The 27,079-nt window shown below is 37.3% G+C and overlaps 2 protein-coding genes across 2 annotated transcripts in view; both read right to left on the bottom strand.

The window, feature by feature from the left end:
* Positions 1 to 1,417: 1,417 nt before the first annotated feature.
* On the bottom strand, positions 1,418 to 7,751 carry etnppl (ethanolamine-phosphate phospho-lyase). Its single transcript, XM_055051144.1, has 13 exons — positions 7,606 to 7,751; positions 7,193 to 7,311; positions 6,878 to 7,037; positions 5,535 to 5,609; positions 5,313 to 5,406; positions 4,509 to 4,625; positions 3,953 to 4,035; positions 3,599 to 3,824; positions 3,286 to 3,440; positions 2,794 to 2,883; positions 2,086 to 2,216; positions 1,944 to 2,011; positions 1,418 to 1,846 (listed from the first exon to the last, which is right to left on the bottom strand). The coding sequence occupies exons 1-13, from the start codon at positions 7,662 to 7,664 to the stop codon at positions 1,754 to 1,756; spliced, it is 1,470 nt and encodes a 489-aa protein (XP_054907119.1). The 5' UTR covers positions 7,665 to 7,751; the 3' UTR covers positions 1,418 to 1,753.
* Positions 7,752 to 9,584: 1,833 nt separating this feature from the next.
* Positions 9,585 to 27,079, bottom strand: part of LOC129373174 (collagen alpha-1(XXV) chain) — a 186,049-nt gene continuing 168,554 nt past the window's right edge. Inside the window, exons 25-39 of the mRNA XM_055050960.1 lie at positions 26,122 to 26,166; positions 25,939 to 25,983; positions 25,493 to 25,573; positions 25,330 to 25,392; positions 25,130 to 25,180; positions 24,930 to 24,956; positions 23,748 to 23,828; positions 23,402 to 23,437; positions 22,899 to 22,952; positions 22,732 to 22,785; positions 22,571 to 22,597; positions 21,086 to 21,139; positions 18,157 to 18,243; positions 15,550 to 15,588; positions 9,585 to 14,100 (exon numbers count right to left, since the gene is read on the bottom strand). Of these exons, the coding sequence (XP_054906935.1) occupies positions 14,074 to 14,100; positions 15,550 to 15,588; positions 18,157 to 18,243; positions 21,086 to 21,139; positions 22,571 to 22,597; positions 22,732 to 22,785; positions 22,899 to 22,952; positions 23,402 to 23,437; positions 23,748 to 23,828; positions 24,930 to 24,956; positions 25,130 to 25,180; positions 25,330 to 25,392; positions 25,493 to 25,573; positions 25,939 to 25,983; positions 26,122 to 26,166 (771 nt within the window). The 3' untranslated portion in view covers positions 9,585 to 14,073. The remainder of the gene's footprint in view (positions 14,101 to 15,549; positions 15,589 to 18,156; positions 18,244 to 21,085; positions 21,140 to 22,570; positions 22,598 to 22,731; positions 22,786 to 22,898; positions 22,953 to 23,401; positions 23,438 to 23,747; positions 23,829 to 24,929; positions 24,957 to 25,129; positions 25,181 to 25,329; positions 25,393 to 25,492; positions 25,574 to 25,938; positions 25,984 to 26,121; positions 26,167 to 27,079) is intronic.

Here is a 27,079-nt window from a genome sequence, read left to right as displayed (position 1 = left end):
TAGCTGTTCACACTAATATTGTTATTTTTTTATAGAGCCTTAAAAATACATTTTTACTCGATCCAAGTGTACTGTCACATTTCCTCCACAAGGTGGGGGTGGTGTTCAGTTGACTTTAGTTTTGACTCTGAAAGGCCTTTTAGTTTGCGACTGCTGGAAAAAATATATATATATATACGTCCTCTATATTTAACACCAGTTAACACGTTTTTTAATAAATGTATGACTCCAAAGCAGTTATGACATTAAAACGTCTTTAATAACTACATCTGACTTAACAGGTTTATTTTTCTATGTGGTAGCAAAGTAAACATTGGATTTACAGCTTCCAAGATGTCTGCCATGAAAGTAACACTATGTATCAGTAGATTTGTCACTTGTAATTCTTCTGCTTATTTACTTTTCCTTTTAATGGCACAATCAATTGTCTGGAAACAATCTGAATCTCGTTTCACAACTTTTGTGTAATTTTTAGGGAAGTACATTTAGAGTCCTTGGCAATGATTTAAAATTTATTTACTTGTATCAACTAATTCAGACTTTCATATTTTACACCCTACAGTGTTGAAAAGCAAATTATAGGGAAATATTTCAATTAAACCTTGTAATAGTCTCATTTGACTAGATTTCCAGAATTGCCAAAGTACATGTTTCTTTCATGTACTTTGGCAACGTCAAAAGGGGGATATTGGACTTTTAACAGTAAGAAAAAAAGGTGCATATTTGTCAGAAAATAAGTTTTTGGCACACCGTTTTGTACAGTAAATATATTTCTAACAGGGCTGTTGGAAATTTACATTAGATAAAGCAAACAACCCATCTAATTCATACATTGAGAAATTGAGTCCTTTAAACGGCATTAAAATTCCTTTTTGTCATTCATAAAAAGGACTTTCATATTATTTGTCTGTGCCATTTCACTTTAATACACATCATTTATGAACTCTTGTTTTGATGTCTTCATATGTGTGAATATTGTGAATCTGAAGTCAAATTTGCGCCATCAGGTCCATTTGAAACTTGTTTTGTGAAAACTTGCTACAAATCCCAGTTGTGTCCTCACTGAATTCCTGAGCTACACTTTAGAACTAGCTCCCTAAATTCAAATTTTTTGAGTGTAAATTACAAACAGTTGGATTCTATTGACTAATTTGATTAGACTCAAAGGCATGTGGTTGGAGTAAGTTGTATTTATTGGCACAAGAGTAAAAAGGGCTGAATATGCACACCACATTTCTGATTTCCATTTGCAAAAAAAAAAAAGTGGTATCAGTATCACATCCAAGTAACGCTGAATTCAGACTGGAACGTGGAAACATTGGTAAATAATTGAAGATTTGTCAAACAGTGTCCCTGTTCGGTGGAGATTCAGTACCACAAAGAAACAGAACTGGTACGCATTAAGAAAACAGAACACTAGGTTTAAAAATGTCCTTTTTAATTCAAATATCAAATTAAATACTATTTTATATGACAGAATATAACTGTATTCATTGGTTCATACAAATATTTCATATATCTATAACGAGGAATGAGGTGGTTTGTTGCCAAAGTGCCACATAGTATTTTCATACACACACGATTTATAGGATTAGACATTTAAAACATTAGGCGACATGTTAGTTCTGTAATAACCTTAAAGTCTTGTTTTTAACCACCAAGATATTCTGAGTCAAACACCTGAGAAGGTGCTGCACCTTCATTTGTGTAAAAATAATCTTGAGACATTTTTCTCAGATGCTTTTAGTCATCTTTATGTTTTTGTCCGTTTCCTTTGCTTGGTTTGTTCTTGGACTCCTTCGCTGCTGTGATTAAACCCACTGTGCCCATTTTCATCCGTCGACAGCTTGTGAAGAAGTGAAGCACAAATGAAAGTAATTAAAGCCTGACTCATCGGGTAAAAAAAACTTGGCAGAGTTGGTAGGATTTCACACCCAGCTTACCTTTCTCCTCTTTTCATTTTCTGTAGTTGCTGAATCGCTTGTCTTCAAGCCTAATGCTTCCTCCAGCTCTGGAATGAAGGAAGTAGGAACATAATACCTCTGAACACATTCACAGAGCATCTGCCTGCTCGTAAACAAATACCTTTAAGAATGGGGTCGATCTTTTCCACCACCAGGTCAGCGTCCTCCGTGGTGAAGCACAGCGGGGGCTTGAATTTCAACACGTTACGATGAGGTCCATCAGCACTTAAAAGGACGTGCTGCTCCTTTAATCTGGAAATATTCAGTATTTAGCTCTTTGTGGTTATTTACACAGGCATACAGTATTTGATGGCATTATATCTTTACCATAATCAGCTGCTTTGTTTTCTTCCTGGTTCAGCTGTCTCTGAACTAAAATATGCGCCACATCTTACTGAGCACTGCTGCTCAGCTTGCTAAAAGAGGGGGCCAGTACTTAACCCTTGCTTGCAATTGCTTTCAATTGTAAGCAAGAGAAAGGTAAAGAAGAACCAGACTGGTGTTGAAGCTAAAGGAGAACCATCTACCACTCTTCTGTAGGTAAAATCTGTAAAAAAACCTTTGAATGCCAGCTTTATGCAGTGATCAATAGTGTTTTTATAACTGTTAGTTTGGACTTTACAATCTGAACATTTAGTTTATCTTCCTTAAAGACAAAGTTATCTGGTAGCAATCAACATCTTCTGTCTATCCTGTTTTATCTGTTCAGTACTTATCTTCTAATTCTCCTCACTTTCTCCAAATAAAACCTTCACACTTTTCATGTCGATTCTGTGTGACATGTCTGTTTTTGACCTCAGAAAAACAAGACAAAAACCTTAAGTCTTACTTATGAATGACCTCCTGGGCTTCGGCTGTAGCTGGAGTGAGCTTCACTCTGTCCTTCACCAGCTCCACCCCAACAAACAGGCCACGCCCCCTGCAGAGAGCGACGCCTTCATTCAGCCTGAAGCCATAGCTGAAAATTGCTAATATTCTATTGTTTCATACATTCTTTTATGATGTCTTTCATGTGATTAAAAACACAAAGTAATCGAGAACATGTTTGATTTTCCACCTAATTGTAATAAATCAACTTTCCTTTGGAGCCTCTGATGTCATATGAAAAAAAAGTGGTACAAAGTGTGTGTAGCTATGAGAAATGTCATGTCAGAGCTCTTTAGTCTTATGCTGATTTGAAGAATCTTAATTAATTTGCAAAAATGTAAATACATAAGATTTAAAAGGTGTTATGAAGACCTGGAATTCCCCAGTTGACTTAATTGTATTTTCTTGTGAAGTCACTGATTATTTAGCGTTTTGGAGTCGGGCTTTGGCTCACCTAATGTCTCCAATCAGCGGATGCTTCTCCTTTTGTTTTTCCAGCACATGAGTGAGGTACTGCCCGACCCGCACTGCGTTTCCCTGCAGATCCTCTTTCTCAATCACATCCAGGACAGCCAGACCGATGGCGCAAGACACGGGGTTACCGCCAAACTAAAAGCAATATGAAAATAATAGGTTTTACGTATTCATTTAAGTATTTTTAATTAGTTTTTTTGCAACATAATTTTATATAAAAAAAGACCAAAAAAAAAATCTAATATCCAGTACATGAGCTGCTTTAATTTTCCCTTTATTCTTAAAGCTCTTACTGTATTGAAGTACTCCATTCCAGATGTCAAAAAGGCTTCAGCCACTTCCCTGGTTGTGACCACACATGACATGGGGTGGCCGTTGCCAATAGGCTTCCCCATTGTGACAATATCAGGCACAAAGTCGTCTCCCTGAAGCTGGAAGGCCCAGAACTGAGAGCCAACTCTGCCAAAACCCACCTGAACCTCATCCGCGATAAAAACACCTCCTGCTTTGCGGACATGCCTGCAGAGGAGGAAAGTTTATTCAGACCTAGTCGTACATTCATCGAATTAGGGCAGACTTGATATCAAAAACTGTCAGTGACACTATAGTTCTCAGTGTAAACACAAACACTAATGCTGGATACATACTCAGCCACTTGCTGGAAGTAACCCACCGGGGGGATGACCTGCCCGCCACAACTCTGCAGCGATTCGGCAATAAAAGCAGCAATCTGCCCAAGAGAAAAACATATCGGCTCCACATATCTGCAGCCAGGCTGATAAGCAGCAAATAAAACGGTTCCCGTCGTCTTTGACCCGTACGCCTCCCTGTATCAAGTCTGCTGAGTTGGTTTTCACTTGACTGGGATAAATAAGATTGTGGCTGTTGTGTAATGTTGGGACAGGCTTCAATGGTACTCCAGGTCATCAGATCCAATGTTAGCAAAGCTTTCACACAATTTTGTCAAAAAAATAAAAAATAAAAAAGTGCCACCAGGTATTTAATTAAATCAGAGGAAAACACAGAATGTGTCTATATTTCTTGTATATTAGTCCAGAGTCAAACAAACCAAAGCATATTGGTCATTTTGTGCAATGAAATAATTTACTTCAAACACTTAGTTAATTGTATAATTAATTACTATACAATATATTAAGCACTGTATTAGTTTAAGCATACAAAAACATTAGACATGAACTATACCTTATGTCCTTTTTTATGGACTTTCTCTATTATGTCTTTGACTTCATCTGCATACGCTGTAGCTGCATCAGGACAGTCTGCACGGTATTTGCCTCTGTACACATCTGGGCTTGGAGCCTGTGTGGAAAGAATACAATATAGAGGGCTCTTACTTTTCTTTTCTGTGTTTTTCTGTGTCAATCTGCAAACTAACACATTTCTTTATATTTTATTCCTTGTTGTGGAAATACATATATGCTCCTGGTGGCAAGGTGGGCCGGTGGCACTCACTGAACAGCAGCCTCGCTTCTGTCTGGGAGTGTGTACTGGATTTAAATAGTATTTTTGTTACAGAGTGCTACATCATTGTTTCAGTTTGAGGTTTAGAAGCTATGAAGATGGCCAGGTACTGTAATTTAGTAAAAATCATCCAAAGACCAAAGAAAGCTATCAAAAATATTTGAATTCTATGAAAAAATTCTTTATTTATCCCAAAAAAAAAGAAAAGTTTTCATAATGCATTTCATAAGTATAACCCAGGCACCCAAAACCAGAGGGAAGAAATTGTCCGAAAGAGCAAAACTTCAACCAAATAAATGTTTCCAAACCAAATTTAGAAAACGAGTTTTATTAAAATTTAGTTCAGGGTAAAAGAGTTTTTGGATGCATTTATTTTTTTTACTCTTCTCTGTCTTTTCCTTTCTCATCTCCACTCACGCATATGCTGAAACTCAGCAGCCTGTCAAAACGCAGCAGAGCAGAGCAAAGCTATGGGGTTTTAATAGCGTGCAGGCAGGCGGAAGGTGAGCGCAAAACCTCACTCACCACGTGGACGAAGTGACTCTGCTCAGCATCTGACAGCTGGGGGAACTTATAAGGACTAATGTCGATGAGCGATGACACATGGCCATGGTACGCACTGCAGACAGAGTAAACACCATCCAGCGGCTCACTTAGAGCTCTTGTGTCAAACTATGAATCAAAAGGTAAGAAAACGCGGCTGCTCCGTCACAACACACATCATGACCGAGATATGATGGCTCTTACTTTTCCAGTGTTATGATGTCTTTGTTTCCTGTGTACTGCCATGCAAGTCTGAGGGCCAGGTCGTTGGCTTCAGAGCTGATGGGGCAAAGGGTTACATCAAGTTACTCAGTCACCACAAAATACACAGGTGAAGCCTCATGGACGTCATTCGCTGCGTGTTATTTCATCTCCCAATGCAAGGGCAGCTGAGGCGAACGCCCATTCATTCATTCTGACTGAATAAATGCAAAAAGAAAGAAATAACTGCTAATTTACTCTTATAGCCTTGAAAAGGGGTTTCAAATTAAATTAAATAAAATTTTGATTTTGTCAAATTATGACCAATTTATTTTACTGAGATTTTTTGTGATAAACCAATATGCAGTGGAAGAAAAATCATGCACGCTTTTCACATTTTATTTTACAAATAAAGGTGTGAAATGTGTAGCATGCACTTGTATTCTATCGATTTTAACTGAGATGGTACAAAAAGTAACCAAAAGGTTCCTCAAAGTTAGGAGGAGCTGCAGAGATCCACAGCTCAGGTGGTAGATATTTGGTAGAACCTACTCTTCCACTTCATATTTACGCTCCATCACACAGAATCTTAATAAAAGCAGTGAAGATGGAGTAGATTAGATGGATAGATATAAACTTTATTAATCCCTTTGGGATTTTCGCTCAGAGAAATTGTAATCGAAATCTGTGGTTGTTCTGAAGTGCTTCGGTAGATAAATACTTTTGCATCTACTACTAGCTGTTAGACCAAAGTCTGTCAGCTCACACTTTTGAGCTGTTTTTGGCCTCTAAAGACATATTTCATGCCAAGTTTATAACTTAACATTGCTGATATGTCTTGTGTAGTATTGAGGGTTTATGGATCATTATCAAAAACATAATCGCCTCCATCTAGATTATTCAGACGGTTAATGCTGCAGTACTGCAGAAAAGTGGTGTAAATAAGTAACAATGGTGACCTGGATCAGTTTGATCAATCAGACCTTTAGGAAGCCACTAATGCTGAGTATGCATCTTATCCTTGCTTTGTTCACGTCTGCAATATAGACAAACTAAGAGACCTTTGCACCATAAAATGTTTATTAACTAAATGTTTTCAAATGCGTGTAACCTATACATCGGAGAAAATGTAATCTTTTTGTACATAAGTATAAAAAAACTCATGGATAAAAGTTTTGAAACATAAAACCTTTTTTTTTCATAACAACTAAAGTTCATAACTTTTGTTATGAAAACAACTGTTGTTATAACCTAAGTGAGGGTTTCTTGAACCTTCTGAACAGGTCTGACTGTTGGTAACGCCTTTCTAAAGTATTTGTTTCAGGTGTGAAACGAATGTATTTTACCCCGAGTTGACAAAGTAGCACACAGACAGCTTGTCTGGCAGGGTTGCTTGCAGCCTCTGGGCATACAGGACCAGGTTGTCATGCAAGAACCGGGTGTTGGTGTTAAGTAATCCCATCTGCTCAGATCCTGCCTTCACCACGTCTGGGTGACAGTGACCCACTGGAGAAAAACAGGAGGTCAAAATCATGAAAATTAAACCAGATAATTGTGGGGAAAAAAATTCCTGTATTGCCTGAAGATCTTTTCAGAATCTCAAGAACGAGACTTTTTTTTTTTTTTACATTTAAAAGTGTGTTTCACATTTTTATGCTCACCGTGAGCCACATTGTTGATGCAGTCCAAGTAGCGCTGTCCTTTTTCGTCGTACATATACTGACCTTTGGCTTTGACAATCTTGATGGGATCATGGCTGAAGAAGATCTTACAGGATGGTCTTCAGAGGAGAAATAAATTGTTGCACCAATACATGTGAATCCCTTCAGATTCAGCACTTTAACATAAAACAATATGCCAGCACAAAGGTAACCACATAGTAGTAATGCCCCACACAAATAATTAAAAATTAAATTTATAAGCAAATAACTTTAGAATTGTTGTATTGGTTCTCGGCAGTTATAATAATGATAACAAGGTGAGAGACAAACATTTTCTTTTCTGCAATGCTCTGCATAATCAGTTTCTGTAAGTTCTCCAACATCTGCAGTCATGTCAGAGTGACAAGCCTTACCCAATGTGCTTCTTCCTCAAGTCTATCGTCTTGTTTTTCTCCAGTCCGTAAAGCGACATCTTCAAGTCACGCAACAGCACAGCTGGTCGAGCACCATCTGTTCCAGCCTGGATACATTACACCTGTAAGGAGTTATTGACGCGCGCGCGCACGGGCAGGGCACGAGAACCGCCGCTCGCTCGCGCTGCTATCAAAGTCTGACAAAGGTATGGAAAGCCAGAGAGGACACGTGGACAAAAGTAGAGGGAAAATTAAAAGTCATCTTTTAAAAAAATGGGGAAATTAAATGACCTCTCAGTGATTCTTGACAAAACAGGTCCTCTGGATAAAGCACAAAATTTGAATAATATATACATGAAATTTGATACACTTGTAGAGCTCCCCAAGATGCTCAGAATTTACAATTAATGTCATCGTGCAAGTATCACAGGATGTCGGCCATTTTGGATTGAAGTTCCAATTTTTACCCCATTTTTGCTTTGATCGAACTCCTCCTAGGGATTTCGATTGATCGGCTTCAAACTCGGCCAGTCTGTTCACCCAGTTGCGACACCATCTGTTCCAGCCGGGCTGGGATTATCCAGGGAACTCCCTGAGACGGGGTCCAACTCTGGGAACTGTACCCTGGCGCTCCCCGGCCGAGATCAGGTAACTCTGTACCCTGATGTTGGTCCATGGGTGCTCGGTACTGGTTGGGACAAAACATTGTGTAGTGTGAACTGGGCTTTAGGGTCCAAACATAATCTTCTTAATTACAGGTTTATTCAGTCTATTCAAATTTGTTGTTTTTCGAAAAAACAACAAATTATTTGACGACCCGTTGCATTTTTTGAGTGAATGAATTAGGCCCGAGCAGCAAAGCGCTGCGAAGGCCTATTGTTTTCTTGCTGTTTATCAGCCCCGAGCAGTTGTAGTTAACGTCAAAGCATGTGGGCGTGGCTTAGTGTCAAACTTTGAGTATTCGCCATGAAACATTAAGATTAAGTAACTTCCAAATGCAAGATCTCTGCATCAGACTCTTTTGTCAAGGTTATCTAAAATATCAAAAAGAAAACATTGGTGCAATGCTGCTTGACACACTATCTGAAAACACCATTCATTTTCCCAAGTGCTGAATGGAAATAAGGAAGAATATAACTAAAACAGTCATTTTAGATGTTTGTGGATTTGTAGGTGATTTGTGGCAGCTTTCAAATATCCTAAAAATGCATTATGGTTTCAAGTTAGATAGCCTCAACTAAAATATCTGGTAGGGCGATAGCGATTTTTAAAATTTGGGGAAAAAATAACGGAATAAATAAAAGTGGATCATAAAGATAGAATAAATAAATCGACAGAAAGAGGCACTTTTGTGCTTTTGTTAGTAAATGTCTGAAAACACACACTGGCTCCTGACAATGTGTGGATCAGGATATTTAATAAAACAAAATACACATGAAAAATGGCTAATAAATTGCAAACCCAATTGTAAGGAACAAAAAACAACATTAAATCAGCTTTTTATCAACCCATATTTTCTCTTTTGGCCTAATGTAAACACGTTATTGTAGTTAAGCTTATCTAAATTGTTAACTATTTTTAAATTCGGTTAATCCCGTCAGAAAACGTGACGTTCTTCAGTAGTTCCCCAGTTTTCGTGAATTTGAGTTTTTCACATTCTAAACATTTCAAAAGATTAAAAGATAAATAGCTATTTCTCACACTAGCGAACATTTATTTCGGATTATTGATGGTGCTGTTACAACGCAACAAGGTTTCAATTCTTTTATATTATAAACATAAACTCTTCAAGCATGTATCTGTGCAGTTCTCCTTCTCTCCTATCCATCCAGCTACTGTTGAAGAAAGACCAGTTGTGCCAAAACATTTTTACAAATAACTCTCCAACTATATGTGAGCAGTTATGTTTTTATTGAACATAAGAATTTAAACATACCTCAATCTAAAACTGGAAATAAAGGCAAACATTATTTTTGGAATATTTAAAAGATGGTTTATTTTCTTCCAACAGTAAAGTCATATGAAATATCAGCTCGAAATACAGAATGTGAGATCAAGTGACGTAGATAAAGTTGCATCAATAAAAGAAAAAAGGCTGAAAGGAAAAACATACCATAAAAAACGTCCAATAACTCAAAACGTTTTGTTTGAGTTACACAAATAAAACCAGAATTAAGATACATGACAAGTCTGCGCTTTCAATTTGGCTCAAGAATTTTTGTTAATCCAAGAAAATTCCTGCGCTTAAACATCAACGCAGCAGCAACAACATTGTGAATGCAACTCTTTTGTCTTGTATCTGCTTTTTCACTTGGAAAGTTTGGATCAGTGGAAAATAATGTTAATGCACTTCACTGTGTCCTCTGTGGAAGCCCTGAAAGATTGCTCTCTCGGTCTAATCAGTTTTTTTTTCAAAATACCAAATACATACTGGTAGACAAAATGTCTGAACTGTTTTAGCTCATCTTTCAGTTGACCTTAAAAGCCACATGCAAACCGATCAAATGTGATCACTTCTGATTTTCTTATTGTGTTTAAAACTTTAAAAAATATTTATTTTAATTTTGTTTTAGAAAAGAAAAACAAGCCTTTTCATTGAATGTGGGATTTTATTCGTGTCAACGCTTCTGCATGTTATAATTATTTTTGCCACAAGAAGGTTGTGTGGATGACAACCATCCAGCTGAAAGTTTTCCTCCACAACCAAGACAAAGTCAATTTACCAAAGTCCAAATGTGGTAAATATACCCAACATCACTTATTTATATTTTTGACTGTTTCTAGGGGCCAAACTAAGAAAAAAAAAGACACCTTGGAAAACTTAAAATAAATCTGCTCCAAACTATAAAAGAAAATAAAGTTTTTTGGTAATAAACAAACAAACAAAAAGTATCAAAAGGACAAATTTTTGATCAGTTCACATGCCGGTCAGGGTTAGAAATGCTGTCCTAACTTTTCGTACAGTGCTTCTTCAATACTGGCTATCAAGGTACACTGCCCTGCATGGTTCAGATGTTTCCCTGCTTTGACACATGATTTCAGTTGATGGTTGATTAACAGTTTTTGTTTATTTTTAAAGAACTACAATCGTCTGTTATATTTATTAAAGCAATAAAATATTTAACGCATGCAGAGCAGTGTACCTGAGGACCAGAGTTGAAAAAGTCTGCCTCAGAGGAACCTTAAGCAAGAGGCGTTTGTGCAGCACAGCATTATAGATTCAAAGCATCAATTGTGCAGCTCAATAGGAAGTCAATAGCTAATATATTTTGGCACTTATGTCTAGCTTAGTCAACTAAATGTGAAACTTTAAACACCAAACTCAAACAAACAATGTTTAATAAAATAATAAAAAAAAATAGCTGCACATTCTAAAGTTACAGCACCTTATGAGAACAAAGGCTGTAATAAAAACAAAGGCTGGTAATCAAAACAAGACAAAAAATAATTACCGAAACAAACTATTAAATATTGACACAAATATCGACTGAAAAAAGAGATTGAAACAAAAATCCTGTAAATTAAGATTTAATTAAAAGTCTGTGTTTACATATTCCTCCATGTCTCCAGGTAGTGGTATACAGGGTCGCACAGCTGAACAAATGAAGCTAAAGAAAACCACTGTAGTGTGATAGTTAAGCAGCATTTGATGCTACACGCATGAACCAAGGTATAAATTGCACTTTATATCAAATGAGCACATCTCAACAGTACATTAATATTCCACTATACATATATATCAAACTACATTCAATGTAAAGAGACAAAGAAAAACAGAAAAAAAGAAGTGTGAGAAAAGGCCGTCATGAATTTATAATTGGTGTGTCGTAATAGTTGACACGCAAAGTTAGACAAAGCAGATGTACTCGTGTGATGTAAGGCCGACAAATTGAAGTAAATGCACATTAAGTACACATTACAATAACATGCAAATGCCCTCTCAATTTCTACCAATGTTACATTTGCAGATTTGTTTTATGATGCCTCATTATGAGCTTAAAGTTCTGTCATATCAACACAAACACTGGCATCAGAAACTAAAAAGGAATGCTGCTCAGAACCCAACAAAATGCCTTCATTTACAAAAAGAAAACTGTAGAAAAATAAATAATGCACCACTTAGAATACTGAAACAAATACACAAATAAATGTTTTAAAAAAAACCCTCCTATTTTAGACAAACATAAACCCCCAACAGCTGTAAAGAAATCTGCTTTTTCTTCTTCTTTTAGCTGTAGCTGCTGGTATGATTAAAAAGAAATGGTTTGTACAGATGTGCATCCACTCTTTATCATGATGAGATGAACAGTTAAACAGAAACATCCTCACTGATCGACCTGCCAGTACCACATCTGCTCCTACAGTAAATGGTTAAGATCTGACTGTACAGTGCCTCGCAAATGTTTATTACACCCCTGGAACTCGTTCACATCTCACGTTACAATTACAAATGTCAATATTTTTGGGATGAAACGCATCTTGTGATAAATCAACACAAAGCAGTGCCTAACTTTTAGGTGGATACGTGACGCATAGTATTCTACATTTACTTTTCCAAATCAATACTTTGAAGTGTGCATGTATTTCGCTAGTTTTGCTCTGATAGGTAATCTGTTAATTTGACCTCTATGCTATTCTGAAAAGAACAATCGACTATCGCTTAAGGCTGCACAATATATCACAAATCAATCAATCAAACATATTGTCATCACTAGATCAGTGTGTAATACTCATATTAGAAATATGTTTGGAGTGGAATAATTGTTGGCTAATATGTTCCAAAGGAAGTTATGAAGTTGTGTTTTACTCGCTAACTAGTTGGACAAGAGCAGATGTTCACACAGCACACAAATGATATGCTAGATTTTTTAAATATTGTGCAGCTCTATTCTAGATGTCACTATGTTTGAAGAAGGGTTGCTCAACAAAAAATTCAATTAGGATCCCAAATACATGTGCAAACCACACTTTTCAAACTTTTATCTCCAAGAAAAGAAGAACCCCGATGAAAACCATTTAAGTTCCACTTCACAATTATGCACTACTTTGCTCTGATCAATTACAACAAACCCCAATGAAATTTATTAAAGATTTTAGCTGTTACAACTCAAAATGTAATAATACAAGAAGGGCTTTTAATACTTCTGAAATGCACTATACATAAAAAAACAAAACAAAAACAAACAAAAAACTTACCTTGCATAGTACCTACATTGTCAAAATAACTAATTGTAATGCTGGAAATATGAAAAGGTAAATGGACTTGTGTGATAAAATAAATATTAATCCTAAATTCTGTTTGCTCCATGTGATGAGGAATGTGATATAACTGGCCAGACTGGTGTTGGTGGAAGATGATTAATGTCCTGTACTTCAATATACATATTGTCACCGTATGTAAGACAATATAGAAATGTATAGCTGTAAAGAAGCTTGCTATAGACTATTATGTTGACAATAACCTTTTCTACTTTAGACCTTAAATGGATTTAAATAGCCTTTGGATACACTCCATCAAAAATGACAGTTTTCTTTTTAAATCTACATTTTCTAAACAGTGTTCATGCAGAAAACTTGACCACACTGTACACGAGATCTCTTACAACTTCAGCATATTTGCAAGCGAGTTTTCAATACCAAGAGTGAATTATTAACGTGGAGAATTTGAGTTGTGTGAGAGGAGATGTCCCTGGAATAACATGTGTGAGTTATTCCAGGGAAGTAGCTAAAAGTAAGACTTTCAGCTACTTCCATTCACTGCCGCAATGTTTTATGCAAACACTACGCAGCTTTAGTGGATACATGGTTGAAATCAATGCCAACTCACTGGTAACCAGACGGAGTTATTCTTAAAGACGAAACAGATCAAAACAAAAACAGTGCGCAACGTCTTTTCAGTCCTTACCAAACAAAATGTCTCCTCCATTTTGAAATACACTCCACTTAAATGGTTTAAAATAAAGTATAAACTCTTTTGATAAAGGAATGAATAAAAGCTTGAGGCACCAAAGGCTATATTACAGAAAATACAAATAATGTGTAAAAAAAAGAAAAGAAAAAGAAAAGAGTAAAATAATAAAAAATGAATAAAGAAAAACATCACAACCGCATTCTATCAACGTTCTCAGAAGATCTCGAAGCGTCTCCCGTTTCATCTGACAGAGAGGACGATGAGCGACTCTCCTGCAGAATCCATTTCCATTCCCTTGCTCACCAAGCACGCCTGACCAGGCTCCAATCCAAACTGCGCGAGACTGATTGGTTTTCCTGCCAGTGCAGAGACTCTTGCCGAGACTCTTGTCCAGAGATACGCGACCCTGAGGACGCGCCGCACTGGCGATGTCGAGCCCCATGAGTGCAACAGCAAAAGCCTGACGAGACTGTTCGCTCGGCAGGCTTCGCCACAAATAAAGCAAAAGAAAAAAAAATGTACTGACACCTTTACTCTCAGAAGGGGAAGGAGGGTACTCAGGCTACAAGCCATGGTGTGACTCCCTTAAGAAGATTAAAAGGAAAGAAAAAAGTTACCATTTCAGAGCTTTGGGCCTTCTGATTTTTCAGATTTTTTTTTTCCCACACAAATTATGAAACAATCACATAACAGTGACATGTATGTACATTACATTTAAATATAGTCCACTACTCATGCTTTTTCAAGGGATGGGGGCTTGAGGGTGAAAAGCAATGTTCAGTCAGCTCAGTGCAGTCTTTTTTTCCCTTTTCAAATGATTTTTAGTCTTTGAGCGAATGGTGCCGCATGAATAGTTGGTGAGCTCATGGAGACAAAACAGCACACGACACTTAGCGTTTTGTGTTAAGAAGCCAATCCAGATCCCATTTCCTCCACTTCCCAACTCCACTTCTTCTCGTCTCACTCCTTCCAACCCTTAGGATCTGGCGGGACTGCCACGCTCCAGTCCGGGCCATGCAAAAACCTAAAGACACGAGTTCTGCTGGCAGCCGAGGATCTGAACTCCATCGCGAAGCAGATGTGAGACAGCGGGACGCACACACGTGTTTTTGTTTCCACACGGCGATGTGAGTAGAAGCAGCTTACAGACGGTTATCTTTTTTTTTTCTTTCTTTTGTATTGTTGCACACATAGACTTGTTTCTTTTTGACTCTTTTTTTTCCCCATTAAAAAACTATAAATACCATAAAAGAAGCATTATTTACAAACTCCATGCGTTTCAGGTTAGAGTGATCACTGCAAAGAAAGCATACAAAAACAAGTTGTTTTGTCACTTTGAGTAGGTCTTTCAGTTTGACACAATGAGATGTTTCACACAGCATTCACGTATTGATTCTTCCAGTTTCTCAGAGAACGCATGCAAACATAAAGACGGTGAAACACACGTGAGAAAAACCATAATTGAGTCAACAAAATGAAAGAAATCATATTTGAAATAAATTCTATCCCATTGCATTGGGATAGAAATACTGGTCAGAATTGGAGCAAAAATGATACGTTTTATAAATTTTAGTTTTGCTAGAAGCTAAAGACACACTAAGCTCTCATTTACATCTGTGGGGCGAGTAATTGTCCAAATTAGGAACACATTTATCTTGATTTGCTGCTCCTCTCCTGACAAATTGGCACATAAATCGTCACTTTGTTCTGACAAATTCTCTTCTTGGGTGGCAGTTCTGTTATGTATCGATACCCAAACATGGTGTTTCATACATAACTTCATCACTTTTCAATAAATGTTGACAACAAGCTTTGCTATCTTCTTTTAGGTGTCTTTTTTATAAACTTTTTGCTACATATTTTTCAACTCGGAAATGAAAATCAACATTTTGCATGCTTCAAGCCTTGCACAAAAAAGCTGAATTACAATGGAATTTAAAGTATTTTAATAATGAATCCCGCTTTGCTATTAAATGTACCCTCAATTTCCAGAGTAAACCATAATATTGCTGACTCCCAGAAGATTATCTCACCTTCTGCCAGCAACCAGGCATTGGTAATCCATCCGGACCCTGTTAACGGAAGAGAATCAATTAGAACTGAAACAATAACTGACTGCTAACCTGAGTAAGATTGTTACATACATGTGATTAGTAGGCTTATACTTTATATGACACTTCACATATGTCAGAAGTTAGATTGATCCTCAAGAAAATCCACTTATCAACCACAAATCAATAAAGTTAACTTCTCTTGAATAGACATGCAGCTTTAATCAGATGACAGCAACATCTTGATCCCAACTGTATGATTTAAAATTTAAGCATTTTTATTCGTGGGCACAAAAGTGTATTATTAAGACTCTTTGATTCCATGTTTGCATGTCATTGAGAACACATTAAATAAATGTGGTTGGAACAGATTAATGTGTTTCAAACATTAAATAAAATGGTCAAATTATTCTTTCATATTAAGCTTTTGAGTTGGTTTCTGTTTGTTAGTCTGAATACACAAATGACATTTCATTCTAGCCAAAAATTGAAACTGTACATGCACAAAATACATAGAAATATGTTGCTCATGCACACCATGATGATTTTGCTGTTGAATTTTATCATAGTTGAGTTTAATAACACCAGAAAGCTGAAAAAAACAACCAATACTCAAGTTGTCTTGAAATAAAAGTCACCCAAGTTTAATCAAATAAAAATATAAATAAACCTTTGAATGCTTTCTTATCTACGATGGCTCACTGAATGTGTGTGAACATACAATGCAACACCTTGCTAAAGTATTCATGCCTCTTTCCACATTTTGTCTCAGTGCAGCTGCAGAGCTCAGTGTATTTCATTAGGATTTTATAAAATGGCCCAACATAAAGTTTCTCATGTCCTAATAAATAAAAAAGTTAGACATGCGTTTTTGCATTCCCACAGCATCATGATGCCATTGCCATGTTTCACAGTGGCGATGGCAGGGTAATAAATCGTGTTGCTTGTCCTCCCCACATATTTAGGCCATGAAGTCTCATCTGACCAGAGCAAAAGATTACTGTCCCCCCAACATGATTTGTTACAATCTTTAATCATTCTTATGGCTTTCTTAAAACAATTGCAGAGCTTTTTATTCTCCCACGTGAAGTGTGGTTCTCTGCTGCTCTGAACTCTATATCTACAGACATAGCCATTTTATCGAATGGCTATGTATTGCTACATGTACAATTGTACGATAGTCTGCCAGTTCAGGTGACTTTTAACATTGTTCTTTAAAATGTTAAGACTTGAGAGATATTTACACTAAATTATGTACAGGTGACTTTTGATAAAGTGACTTCAAAAGGTATTGTTTATACTGAACTTAATTTCAGAGTATCCACTTAAATGAGGCTATATACATCATAGTATTATTGTTTAACAAATAAAAAACAGATTTTTATTTGTTGAAAGTTTGAAAACCATTTATCAGTTGCTGTCGCCGTAACAGTGTTGGACATGTTAATTAAAATCCTAATAAAATACATTGCAGTTTGTTGTTCTAAAATGACAAAATATGAATGGCTAAATTTTAAAGGCAAAGCACAATATATGCATTTCCCCAAATTTAGTTCAACCCATTGTACCAGAATCTTCATGCATCAGACAGCATCGCTTCTGCGGCATGAGAATCAATAAAATAAAACAAGTAGTGATGAAAATATTCCAGGTCCACAGTGGCAACCAACTTGATGTTTTATTTTATTTTCTTGAAATGGTCTGGCCCAATTGGTACAAGAACAGGAGGGGATAGGAGAGTTAACGGATTGAGAGAGGGATCCATGCGCCTGCAGCATGGCTAATTCATCAGCATAAGGGTTTTTTTTTGTTAGCATCAGGTTAAAAGGTAGCTAGTCCAAGGCGGGCTCAGCAGGGGGGGACACATGAGTTTTAGCCTTTTATTCCAGTTTTATTCGAAGGGAAGACAGGAATCAGTTAAAAGGATAGACCAAATGAAACATTTATTAATTCTGTATATTTCACATGTTTTATCTAAAAGAGACTGCTTGCAGTGAAGATGTTAGGGTTAGTGTCTGTCACTAAAAATGGAAAATGAAGCTATGATTAAGTAAAGTGACCATGCTTGTCAAGCTCTCACTTCATGCATGAGTGTGTTTATTTGTTATTAATGGGCTAAAGGTGAGTGGCATGCACTGGTAGGAGGTTTAGGAAAAAGAGAAATACTGTACCAATTGGCACGGGGCATCCAGCCCGTCCAGACCTGGCTGCCCTGGTTCCCCCTTTTCACCCTTAAATCCCCGGAAACCCTGTTTGCAAAGACGACCTAGGAGTGTTACTGGGAGAGAGGTGGACGACCCTTCACCCCCTGCATCGGTCCGTTTCGACAGACACGTAGGGAGTGTGAAGGAGGAGCTGCCCTCTGAGGTTTCTGACTCCACAATCGGGCTCAGTCGCAAGCTTTTGGGATCTAACTGCAAGCTTTTATGTCCAACTTAAAATGAGCACATCTACCAACGTTGTTGGTGATTTCATGACCGTAAAAGCAAGAAGTTGGGAGTCAGTGGACCCAAAGGGAGCTTCCTCCTTGTTCAGAGCAACCGCTCCACGAAGCTGGCAGGCAAACTCCAGCTCACAGTTGGGACATACCAATGGGCAGGGTGCATCTAATCCTGGGGCACCCTGTTCTCCTTTCTCGCCCTTAGGCCCTTTTTTGCCCTTCTTTCCCTTCTCCCCCTGTGGATACAAGGGTTCGATCAGGTTAAATTCATTTTTGTCAACAATTACTACTGCTATGAGGAGAGATTAAAGAAGGGAAGTCTATAACCCAAAAAGGAATGAAGGCAAATGGTCAGGTAAGTTAGGTAGGAGGGGATACAAGGCAGAATTGGATATTCTTTAAACGAGGGGGACAAAAAGCAGGGAACAAGGTAGAGTGGGAAACACTTTGTCAAAGTGGTGTCAAGGGCACAAAGGATGAGAAAGACTAGCAGGGAGAAAACCACCAGAGAAAGCAGGAAACTCCAAACTGCATCAATACAGAATTAAATGTCACAAGATTTCTATAAAGTCATAAATAAACTTTCAAAGTCAACATTCATGCAAACATTTTAAAGAATCATATCATGTTAGCATGAGTAAAATTTCAAATTACTACTTTAAATCAGCATTTTAGGAATGAATTGACACACACTCGTCATTGACGTATTTAAATTGGGTTTCACCTGAGTCACAATTAAAGAACATCATAAATTGAAGCCCCGAGCTTGAGCACCTTGTGAGGGGGAGGGTCTCTCTTTGTGGTTTTGAGTAGAAAAAATGAAGGTTCTGACTGTTCTTGTATGTCCAACAGCAGCTCAGATTAACCAACCTTCTTAGAGTGTTTGGACGGTGTCCTAGGAGGCGTACCATCTCGGAGGATCTTCATGTATCATCTTGTGAGTTTCAATGCCAATGTGGACAATGGTGGAGTCACTTGCTTGGTTGTAATCTAAATATGAGGTGTGTTTGTGTGGAATGATTTGCCTGTATCAAGCAAAAAGTGGCAGCTACCAGGGTAACTTGGGTCAAAGGTGGCCTCATATCATCAGACCTGCAGCTGTGTGTCTTGGGAATTTAGGATCGCAAAAGGTCAGAACTATCACCAAGTGGTGTTCTACCATCAGAACACCACTTGGTGGAGAATTGGATCTCATAGCAGGGAAAGCCATAAGCCAGACCATGGAACATGGAATTGGACTGGACAATGTCCAGGGTTTCTACGTGACTTCCAGGAGTTATAGCCTAAAAGACATTGGAGCATAATGTAGTTTTAACACGTTGGTAGACACCAGCAGCAATGGAAGCTATGAGGTTCAATAAGAAGACCTTCGGGATTTGGGTGTGTGTGGGAACTCCTGAAACTGGCCAACAGGTACTGAGTATCCTGAAGAACATTAACTTCTAAGTTTTAAGAGGAAAAATCTTTGGTGTGTGAGAAATTTGTAAAGAGGCTGTGAAAACTAAACTTGTCTTGGCTTCAAGAAAAAAAAAATAATTATTTGATGGGTCAGAGAAGCTTATATTTTGAGCAGGGACTGTATGAGGAATCAGTAAAAGTGTTGTCATTGAAACGATCACTGGCATCAGGGTGCTAGAAGTGTACAAAAGTTGTACCCAAACTCCAAAGTGTCAGGACATTGTAGGGCTGTTGTGGCTTCAATTTTGCAAGGTGCCAAGTAGCAAAGTGGGATGGTGGCGCAAATTCTTCACAAAGATGCCAAGAGAGTGTTTCTTTCTTTCTATGGAAAGTGCACACATCTCTGCCTTCCAGAGAACGTTTCCTCTACAGTGTTGGACCCAGTTGACCACAGATTAAGGAGAGGAACTGTGTGTTCCAAGGACAGACTGGACACAGTCAATTTAAGGAGGTACCTCAGCAACACTGCTCAGTGAAGCAACATGTACTTTTTAGAAATCCGAACAATTAAAAGAATGAGATGCCAGTGGGAAATTTCAAGGATCATTCCTATGTATCTCATGAGTTCCACTGCAAACTCCTTTTTACATGTTTGCCAGCCACATAGCATCATTTTACTGCACTATCAATTTACTATGTTACCTTCAGTTACGAAAATATGACTTAAGAAAAGTTTGACTTTGTAATTTATCGCCTTCAAATTGGGTTTCTGTTTCTTTAAGGAACTCCTACTTTTTCCAACAGTCTGCGCCTTTATTAATCTCTTAATATTTTTATGAGCATACACTCCAGGGATGTTACATTACGACATAATGTAAAGCTCAAAAAAGTCGATTTTTTTTATAATCCTGCCCCTTTAAGAAAGCAGGGCACTGACTGAATGATTACAGAGAGCTGTAAAAATCAGTTTATTCTGACCTTCTTAATGTCTATGATGAGTGCATGTCAACATCTTATTACTGATCTTAAGGACCTGAAAGAGATGAAATGTTAAAATCTGTTCTGTGTTAGAGTGGGGAGCAAAACCCAACTTAATGCATAAAAGAGAAACAGGATATAGCTTCTTAATACACTGTCTGAGGAATGAATACATATATTACAGAGACAAACAATGAATGCAAAAACAAGAAGAGGAAGGGTTACCAACAGGCTCAAGAAATGAGGGAAGGAAAATATGTTACTTTTTGTTCATGCATGGAAACATGGAAAACAGATGATACTGAAGAGCCTGTTGTCAATGGACATGTTTGGATTTATATGTTGATCTCTCTTTTTGATGTCTGAAAATGAAGTTAGATTTGAAACAATGAGATGGTGGAACTGCTGAGGAGGGGAGAACAAAAATGTGACTCGAGAGGAGTGGGGGGTCGGGGTGTCATGGTTTATGTTTCTGCAAAAATAAACAAAATTCATTAGCATTATAAAAGCAACTGATCTAAAATTAGGACGATTCCTTTTCGACTACAGTTTACTTTAGAGGGAAAAAGTTCACCTCAAACTGAAGGATGAAAAAAAATCATTTCAAATACAAATGAAATCAAAAGTTTCTACACTGTCCATTGACATCAGTCCTCTGACGTTAGAGATATTAATAAGCTAGATAACCATATCTACATCTACCTTTTCTCCTCTTCCCCCATCGTCGCCTTTATCTCCTTTTAATCCAGGTAACCCCTGAAAATGTGCAACTTTACTTAATTACTGTGTTTAGATGAGAGACCAGATTTTTCTCATCCACGTAAAGCTAACCAGATCAGGATCAAACAGAATCTGAAGGTTTTTATCTGTAATATTAATTTAAATATTGCAGAAACAATTGTGAACAAAAAATAGCAAGGGAGGGTTTAAAGTTAAAATCTTAGATTTTAAGTTGTTTAAGAATAAACTTTGTAGAATACTTTACATCAACATCTGAATAAAATAAAAAAATGGACTGTAATAATTTTAGTTAAGTAAAGCTACACTTGCTTCCTTTATCCAATAATTTATCACTATCAGTTGCGAACAGAATTGATAACATCTTTAATGTCCACCAAACTTTGTAAATTTGAAAGTGATATTCTGGAGGACTTTGAATCTTGGAAATCCAATCAAGAGTCTAATTTGCCAAATGGCAATCAGTTGAAATGCTGCCAACATATCCAATCAATACTAAAATTGAACCTTAAAAAATAGAAAAGATGTTTGATGCGTATTATTTTACAGCTTATGTTGGGTTTATGCTTGACACATTTACATAGTCATGATGGCCAAATTAGGCCATTTCAGCAACACAACCAAACACTCAAATTTTCTGCACAATGCACCTAGAAATTTTTCTATGTGAGAAAAACATGGCAGACAAGTAAGAGCTCCTCCTTCTGGCAGCGGTTCACTAATACAGATCCCAAAAGGATCATGGACAAGTGGAGCATCTCCTCTTTCTTTTTCTCCCAAGCAAAAGAAAAAAGTTCTTCCTCTTTTATATGTTGTAACCATGTGGCCAATAATAGTTGTGTTTTTCACTTCTAACATGTTGTGTAGTGTTGGACACTTGCTGTAGATGGCCTACACTGCCCCCTAGAGTGTAGGAGAATACTGAGCGACAGAGTATAAATGCTGCAAAAGCCTTATTGGCCTGATTCAGTGCCCCTCATTTCTGAGCAGAATGTAAATATGTCAAGCATAAATTAAGTTTTAACCTAAAAAGCTTCTCAATACAAAAACCAGGAGAAAGCATGCCATTAGGATCCTTTCTATCACTAGGAAAATTATGGGGGAAAATGGCAGTGAGCAGCTTGAGGTGGGATGTTAAAAAAACAATGATTTATAAAAATTCTTCAAAAAAATCAGGAACATAATCCCATAGACCTTCCTTTTATATTAATAGTTTTGTTTTAAAACATAACTTCTCTAACTTTCTGTAATAGGAAACTATGATCCACCTCTAAGATTAATTTGTACATAAACAGAAATGTTAAGAAGAGATTGCATTTCAGTTAAATTTTTATTATTTTACTTCTATAAACAAAAAATAGTGATTTTTATTTTTACATTTTTTCTGTAAAGTTTAGCTGCTTCTACTCATAAGCTAACTCGTAAGACTAAAGAGTCAAACCAACTTACATCCAAACCTGGCGTTCCGGCGGCTCCCTGGAGAGAGAAAAAAAAATGTAATTACTGCCAAAAACTAGTTAAACCTGTTAATTCCTGATATGTGCCTATGATTTTAACCCCTGTTTGTCGTCTCATATCTATGAAATGCATGATAATGTTGTAAAACTTACAGGTAGTCCATAAGGTCCTCGAGGTCCTGGCTCACCTGGTGCACCTTTCTCACCCTGTGACAAATAAATCTATGTCAATAGATTTTTATACTTCATAAAAATTTCTCAAAATTGTGGGTCAGCATGAGCAGCATCGTTCTTTGAAAAGAACGCAGTTTCAGCCTTACAATGTCACCCTTCGGCCCGGCTGGACCAGCTGGACCAGGAGGCCCGTCTGTGCCCTGCAGAGAGTATTGTTGCCAGGGTGAGTTAACACTTTTAGAATAATGGCCGCTCTGTTTTCATAAAAAAAAAAAGTGACATAATTGTACGGTATTCTTATAGGACCCGAGCTACAACCAGCACACACAGCTCGTAGACGTGCATTGGCCACAAAGGACGCTTACGACACTGCTGACACAGTTAATGTATGAGTGTGTGTTAATGCGACACAGGACAAAACAGGAGTCTCAAAATGTTTTCTGTAGCAGCTTTCTGTGCCTTCATTTAGCTTAGAGGATTGATAACATGAAAAGTATACTGAAAAAAAAAAGAGCTTACATTATTTGCATTTTGGAGCAATGTGCAAATAATATGTTGACAAGAAAACCAGGGAAAAAAATGAACTTCATGGTGGGAGAGAGAAAGAAAGATGTTGGGTGGTGAAGCCCCTTGAACACATGACACTCACCCTAATTCCGGGCTTGCCGTCCAAGCCGGAGGCTCCCTGTGAGGTTATGGAGGTATGAGTGACATGAACAAGGCGGGATTAGTACCAGATGAACACTATTATTAGGACAGGTTGATGGCAGGGTTCACAACAAACTAAATCACAGGGAGCTTTGGCTTAGGTAGTCAGACCAGGCAAATGAAAATGAAGACAGAACATGGACAAGGCACTTTGGACACACGCAAGTACACACAAACTCATGTAAACAAACATATATGTGCAACTAGTACCTTGATCAAATAAAATGAATAATCTAAGATGGAAGAGAATTTTCTTAAAAGATGTTTTGTACTACTGATCAACTCACAGGGAGACCCATATGTCCACGATCTCCTTTGTGTCCCGGTTCCCCTCTCATGCCCTTTAGTCCGTGCAAACCGGGTTCTCCCTACAGAGAGTCGAAGTAGAAGATGATTACGCAAAGCTGATGTTTAATGCCTTCATGCTGCTTAAAACGCTGAACTTTATGTCGCCTAGAAATCTAAAATTGCAATTAATTTTGATGTGATTTTTAGACATTAAAATTAAAGCGGTGCATCGTTGAAAAACAGATGGATGTTGGACAATAAAAAATCTAAATATGCGGTCTTCATTACTCAGACAACCCAAAAAGTAATAGTTTAATGTGAGAATGGAAATGCACGACACAACTGCAGCCCTTTGGACATACCAAGATAAGTGACACATAACCTGACAGGCTGTGCAAAGAGAGAATTTCACAGAAGCAGAAGCAGCTTCTCTGTGGTCGTAGCTGTGGGACGGAAAGATTTTGGGTAGAGGACTGTGTTGCAGCTGATCTGCAGAAGATCGAAGGACCTTCCTAGGATCCGCTTTAGACTTCTACAATATTAAAGATCTACTGCAATAAGGCATTTCTAAACTCACGCTTAACCATTCATTAACCTAGTCAGTTGAAAGGCTTGAAAGTATCAAATTAGAAAGACATCAACAAGAGCTAATTAATCTGTAGAGTGGTTATGTATTTTCTTGTAAGCAAGATTTTTCTTCAAATGGACAAATAAGTACCAGATTATCTGTACCCTGTTAGTGTAGAGACCCCTATTTAATTACTACTTGAAGTAATTAAAGTACTTCAATTACTTTAATTGAAGTAATGTTTTGAAGTGGCCAAGGTTGAGTATTGACAGGAATCTGATGGGGAAAAAAATCTTTGAGGGAGCTAAAGAGTAGAGTTGAGTTTGAGACCTTCCAACCTTAAAGACTTGGGAGGTAAATTCTCAAAAAACCAGTGAAAACATGGAGAAAGCTGCTCAGCAACAATAAGAAGGTTGTAACAATAAGACAGTTGTAATGCAGAGGAACGGTTTATTATTGAAAGAGGTACAAACAATTTTCCACATGCCACTGTACATTAAAAAGTACAGAGAGATGCCTGGTGCATTTCAGCACAGGGTTTTGGCTGAAAGAAACTAATATCCCATATGTGAACAATTTTCACTGTATCTCTTAATGTATTTTAAACATTTACCTTAGGCCCCGGGAAGCCATGGGGTCCCTGAAAAACATTCAAAAGGGACACTTTCGGTCAAAAGGTAAATAATGAGGTCATTTCTTGATTTAGGAGCATCAGAGGATTTTCTCTTGAACTAATAAACAAACCAAAAACAAACAGGGTTTGCCTTATATATTTTGTCCAGGGAAACTATTAAAAAAAAAAAAAAAACTCACCATGGGTCCTGAGGGCCCGTGGGGTCCTGGTGGCCCTGGAGGGCCAGTTATCTGAAAATGTAAAAAAATGACACAACTAAATCCTCAAATGAAAACATTACTTTCACTCTATTTTATGATAACAATAGTTCCCTGCATGTTTGGCTATAAAAAGCTCCCAACTCTATTTAATGCATTTGTATTATCTGTACGTTACTCACAGATGGACCTTGCGGACCTGGAAGTCCTGGATCTCCTTTGTCTCCTTTTGCTCCGTTAATTCCCTGTTATAAACAAGCATCATGAGGTAAGTTGTTTGAACATGTTGAATAACGATACATTTTAAGAAACCTTTGTTACTCCAATAATGTGTGTGATTCTTACAGGTAAGCCAGGTAAACCAGTGCTTCCTTTCTCCCCTGACGCTCCGGGCATTCCCATGTCTCCCTTGGAACCTTTATAGCCCTGAGAGAGGTGCCACACGCACACACACACACACACACACACACACACACACACACACACACACACACACACACACACACACACACACACACACACACACACACAGATGATTCGGTTTTAATTCATAATTCTTCAAATTACCTCACAGGTACTACAAACTTCACTTACTCATGTTCAAGGGCAAGTTCAGAGCAAATTTTGCAACAGAGACCTTAACTCAATCCGTGAAATCTTTACATCTGACCAGTTCTGTTTATTTACATAAGTGGACTTCTTGCACAGAATGTAACAATTGGTTTGTAATTCACAGAATGTTTGCAAAAACCACATTTGGAGCTTCTATCTGAGTAAAGCCATCTACTCACTCTCTCCCCATCGAGTCCAGGAAGACCAGGCAGACCGCGATCTCCCTAAAACCACACAAATAGGCAGCATGGTTACAAAAATAGCACACCCTGCAATTAAATGTTTAGATGTTGCATAATACGCTTTACACCATAGAACGTGACACCTGAATTAAGATTTAGACATGAGGGTAAAAATGTCACCTTGAAGCCTGGTGGTCCTATTGGTCCGGGTGGCCCAGGAGGACCCTGTCCAAAAAAAGTGACAGAAACCAGCTCTGAGAAGAATCTATTACCTTCACAAGATATTTACACCATCATAACAGTTTTTAAAATAAAAAAAAAAACACCATGAGATAGGTGATTTAGTTCAATAGAACTACATTAGAAGTCAGTCTCACATCACATGCAAAGATCAGAACAAAGAGTGAATTACAACCACAAAAATCACATTTGGATGTTAGAATGTAGACATTGCTTTATAATGTTATAAATAGCCCATATTCCACCAATTAAAACAACAGAGAACATTTTTATTAGAACTGACAAGCATCCATGTTATTAAGTTCTGAATATATGGAAAATAAATCAACAAAAATCCCACCAGTATGCAATACTGTGCAATAAGTTATAAATTTACCGCTGTAAAATGTCTCTGAAGTTAAAAATTAGCATCTCTACAAGACAGATATTTGACAACAGACTTGGATTCTACATATCTTTTTACATAGAGATCACCAAAACCCATAGTTATTCTACTAAATATTGATTTCTGAATTCTGCCTTTATTTTAAACATTAAAATTGTGTTTTAAAGTCAAAATGGACTTGTCCTTCTATTGTTTATGGTCCAAAAGTAAAGTATTTCTTTGATTTTGTCCATTAATGCAGATAAATTATAACGTTTGATTTTGGAATTTCTCAGAAATGCTGTCAACAATTTATAGAATTAAAATGCTTATTTTACTAAAGCACCTTTCTATAAATCTGAGAAACGCAAACTTTTTCAATGGTCTCTTAATTTTAATTTTTGGAAACACTTTCTTTGACGGGTTGTGAATAAGACTGTCATGACACTGTCATAAACATGTCATGTGAAAGTCTTCATGAATACTTATGACTGTTGTCATAAAGTGTCATTTGGTAAATCATGACATTTTTAA

This window comes from Poeciliopsis prolifica, unplaced genomic scaffold (genome assembly GCF_027474105.1).
Source record: "Poeciliopsis prolifica strain line A6 unplaced genomic scaffold, Auburn_PproV2 SCAFFOLD032, whole genome shotgun sequence".
In the NCBI taxonomy this organism is placed as follows: domain Eukaryota; kingdom Metazoa; phylum Chordata; class Actinopteri; order Cyprinodontiformes; family Poeciliidae; genus Poeciliopsis; species Poeciliopsis prolifica.
This window is presented reverse-complemented; position numbering and strand designations above follow the sequence as displayed.

What these genes read in the sequence shown, in the direction of transcription:
- etnppl (XM_055051144.1), bottom strand. Translation starts at nt 7,664, where the DNA reads ATGTCGCTTTACGGACTGGAGAAAAACAAGACGATAGACTTGAGGAAG. An exon ending in GACATCATAACACTGGAAAA is followed by an intron (nt 5,407 to 5,534) that starts GTAAGAGCCATC and finishes CTCTGTCTGCAG; the next exon opens with TGCGTACCATGGCCATGTGT. An exon ending in GATCGACCCCATTCTTAAAG is followed by an intron (nt 2,012 to 2,085) that starts GTATTTGTTTAC and finishes CCTTCATTCCAG; the next exon opens with AGCTGGAGGAAGCATTAGGC.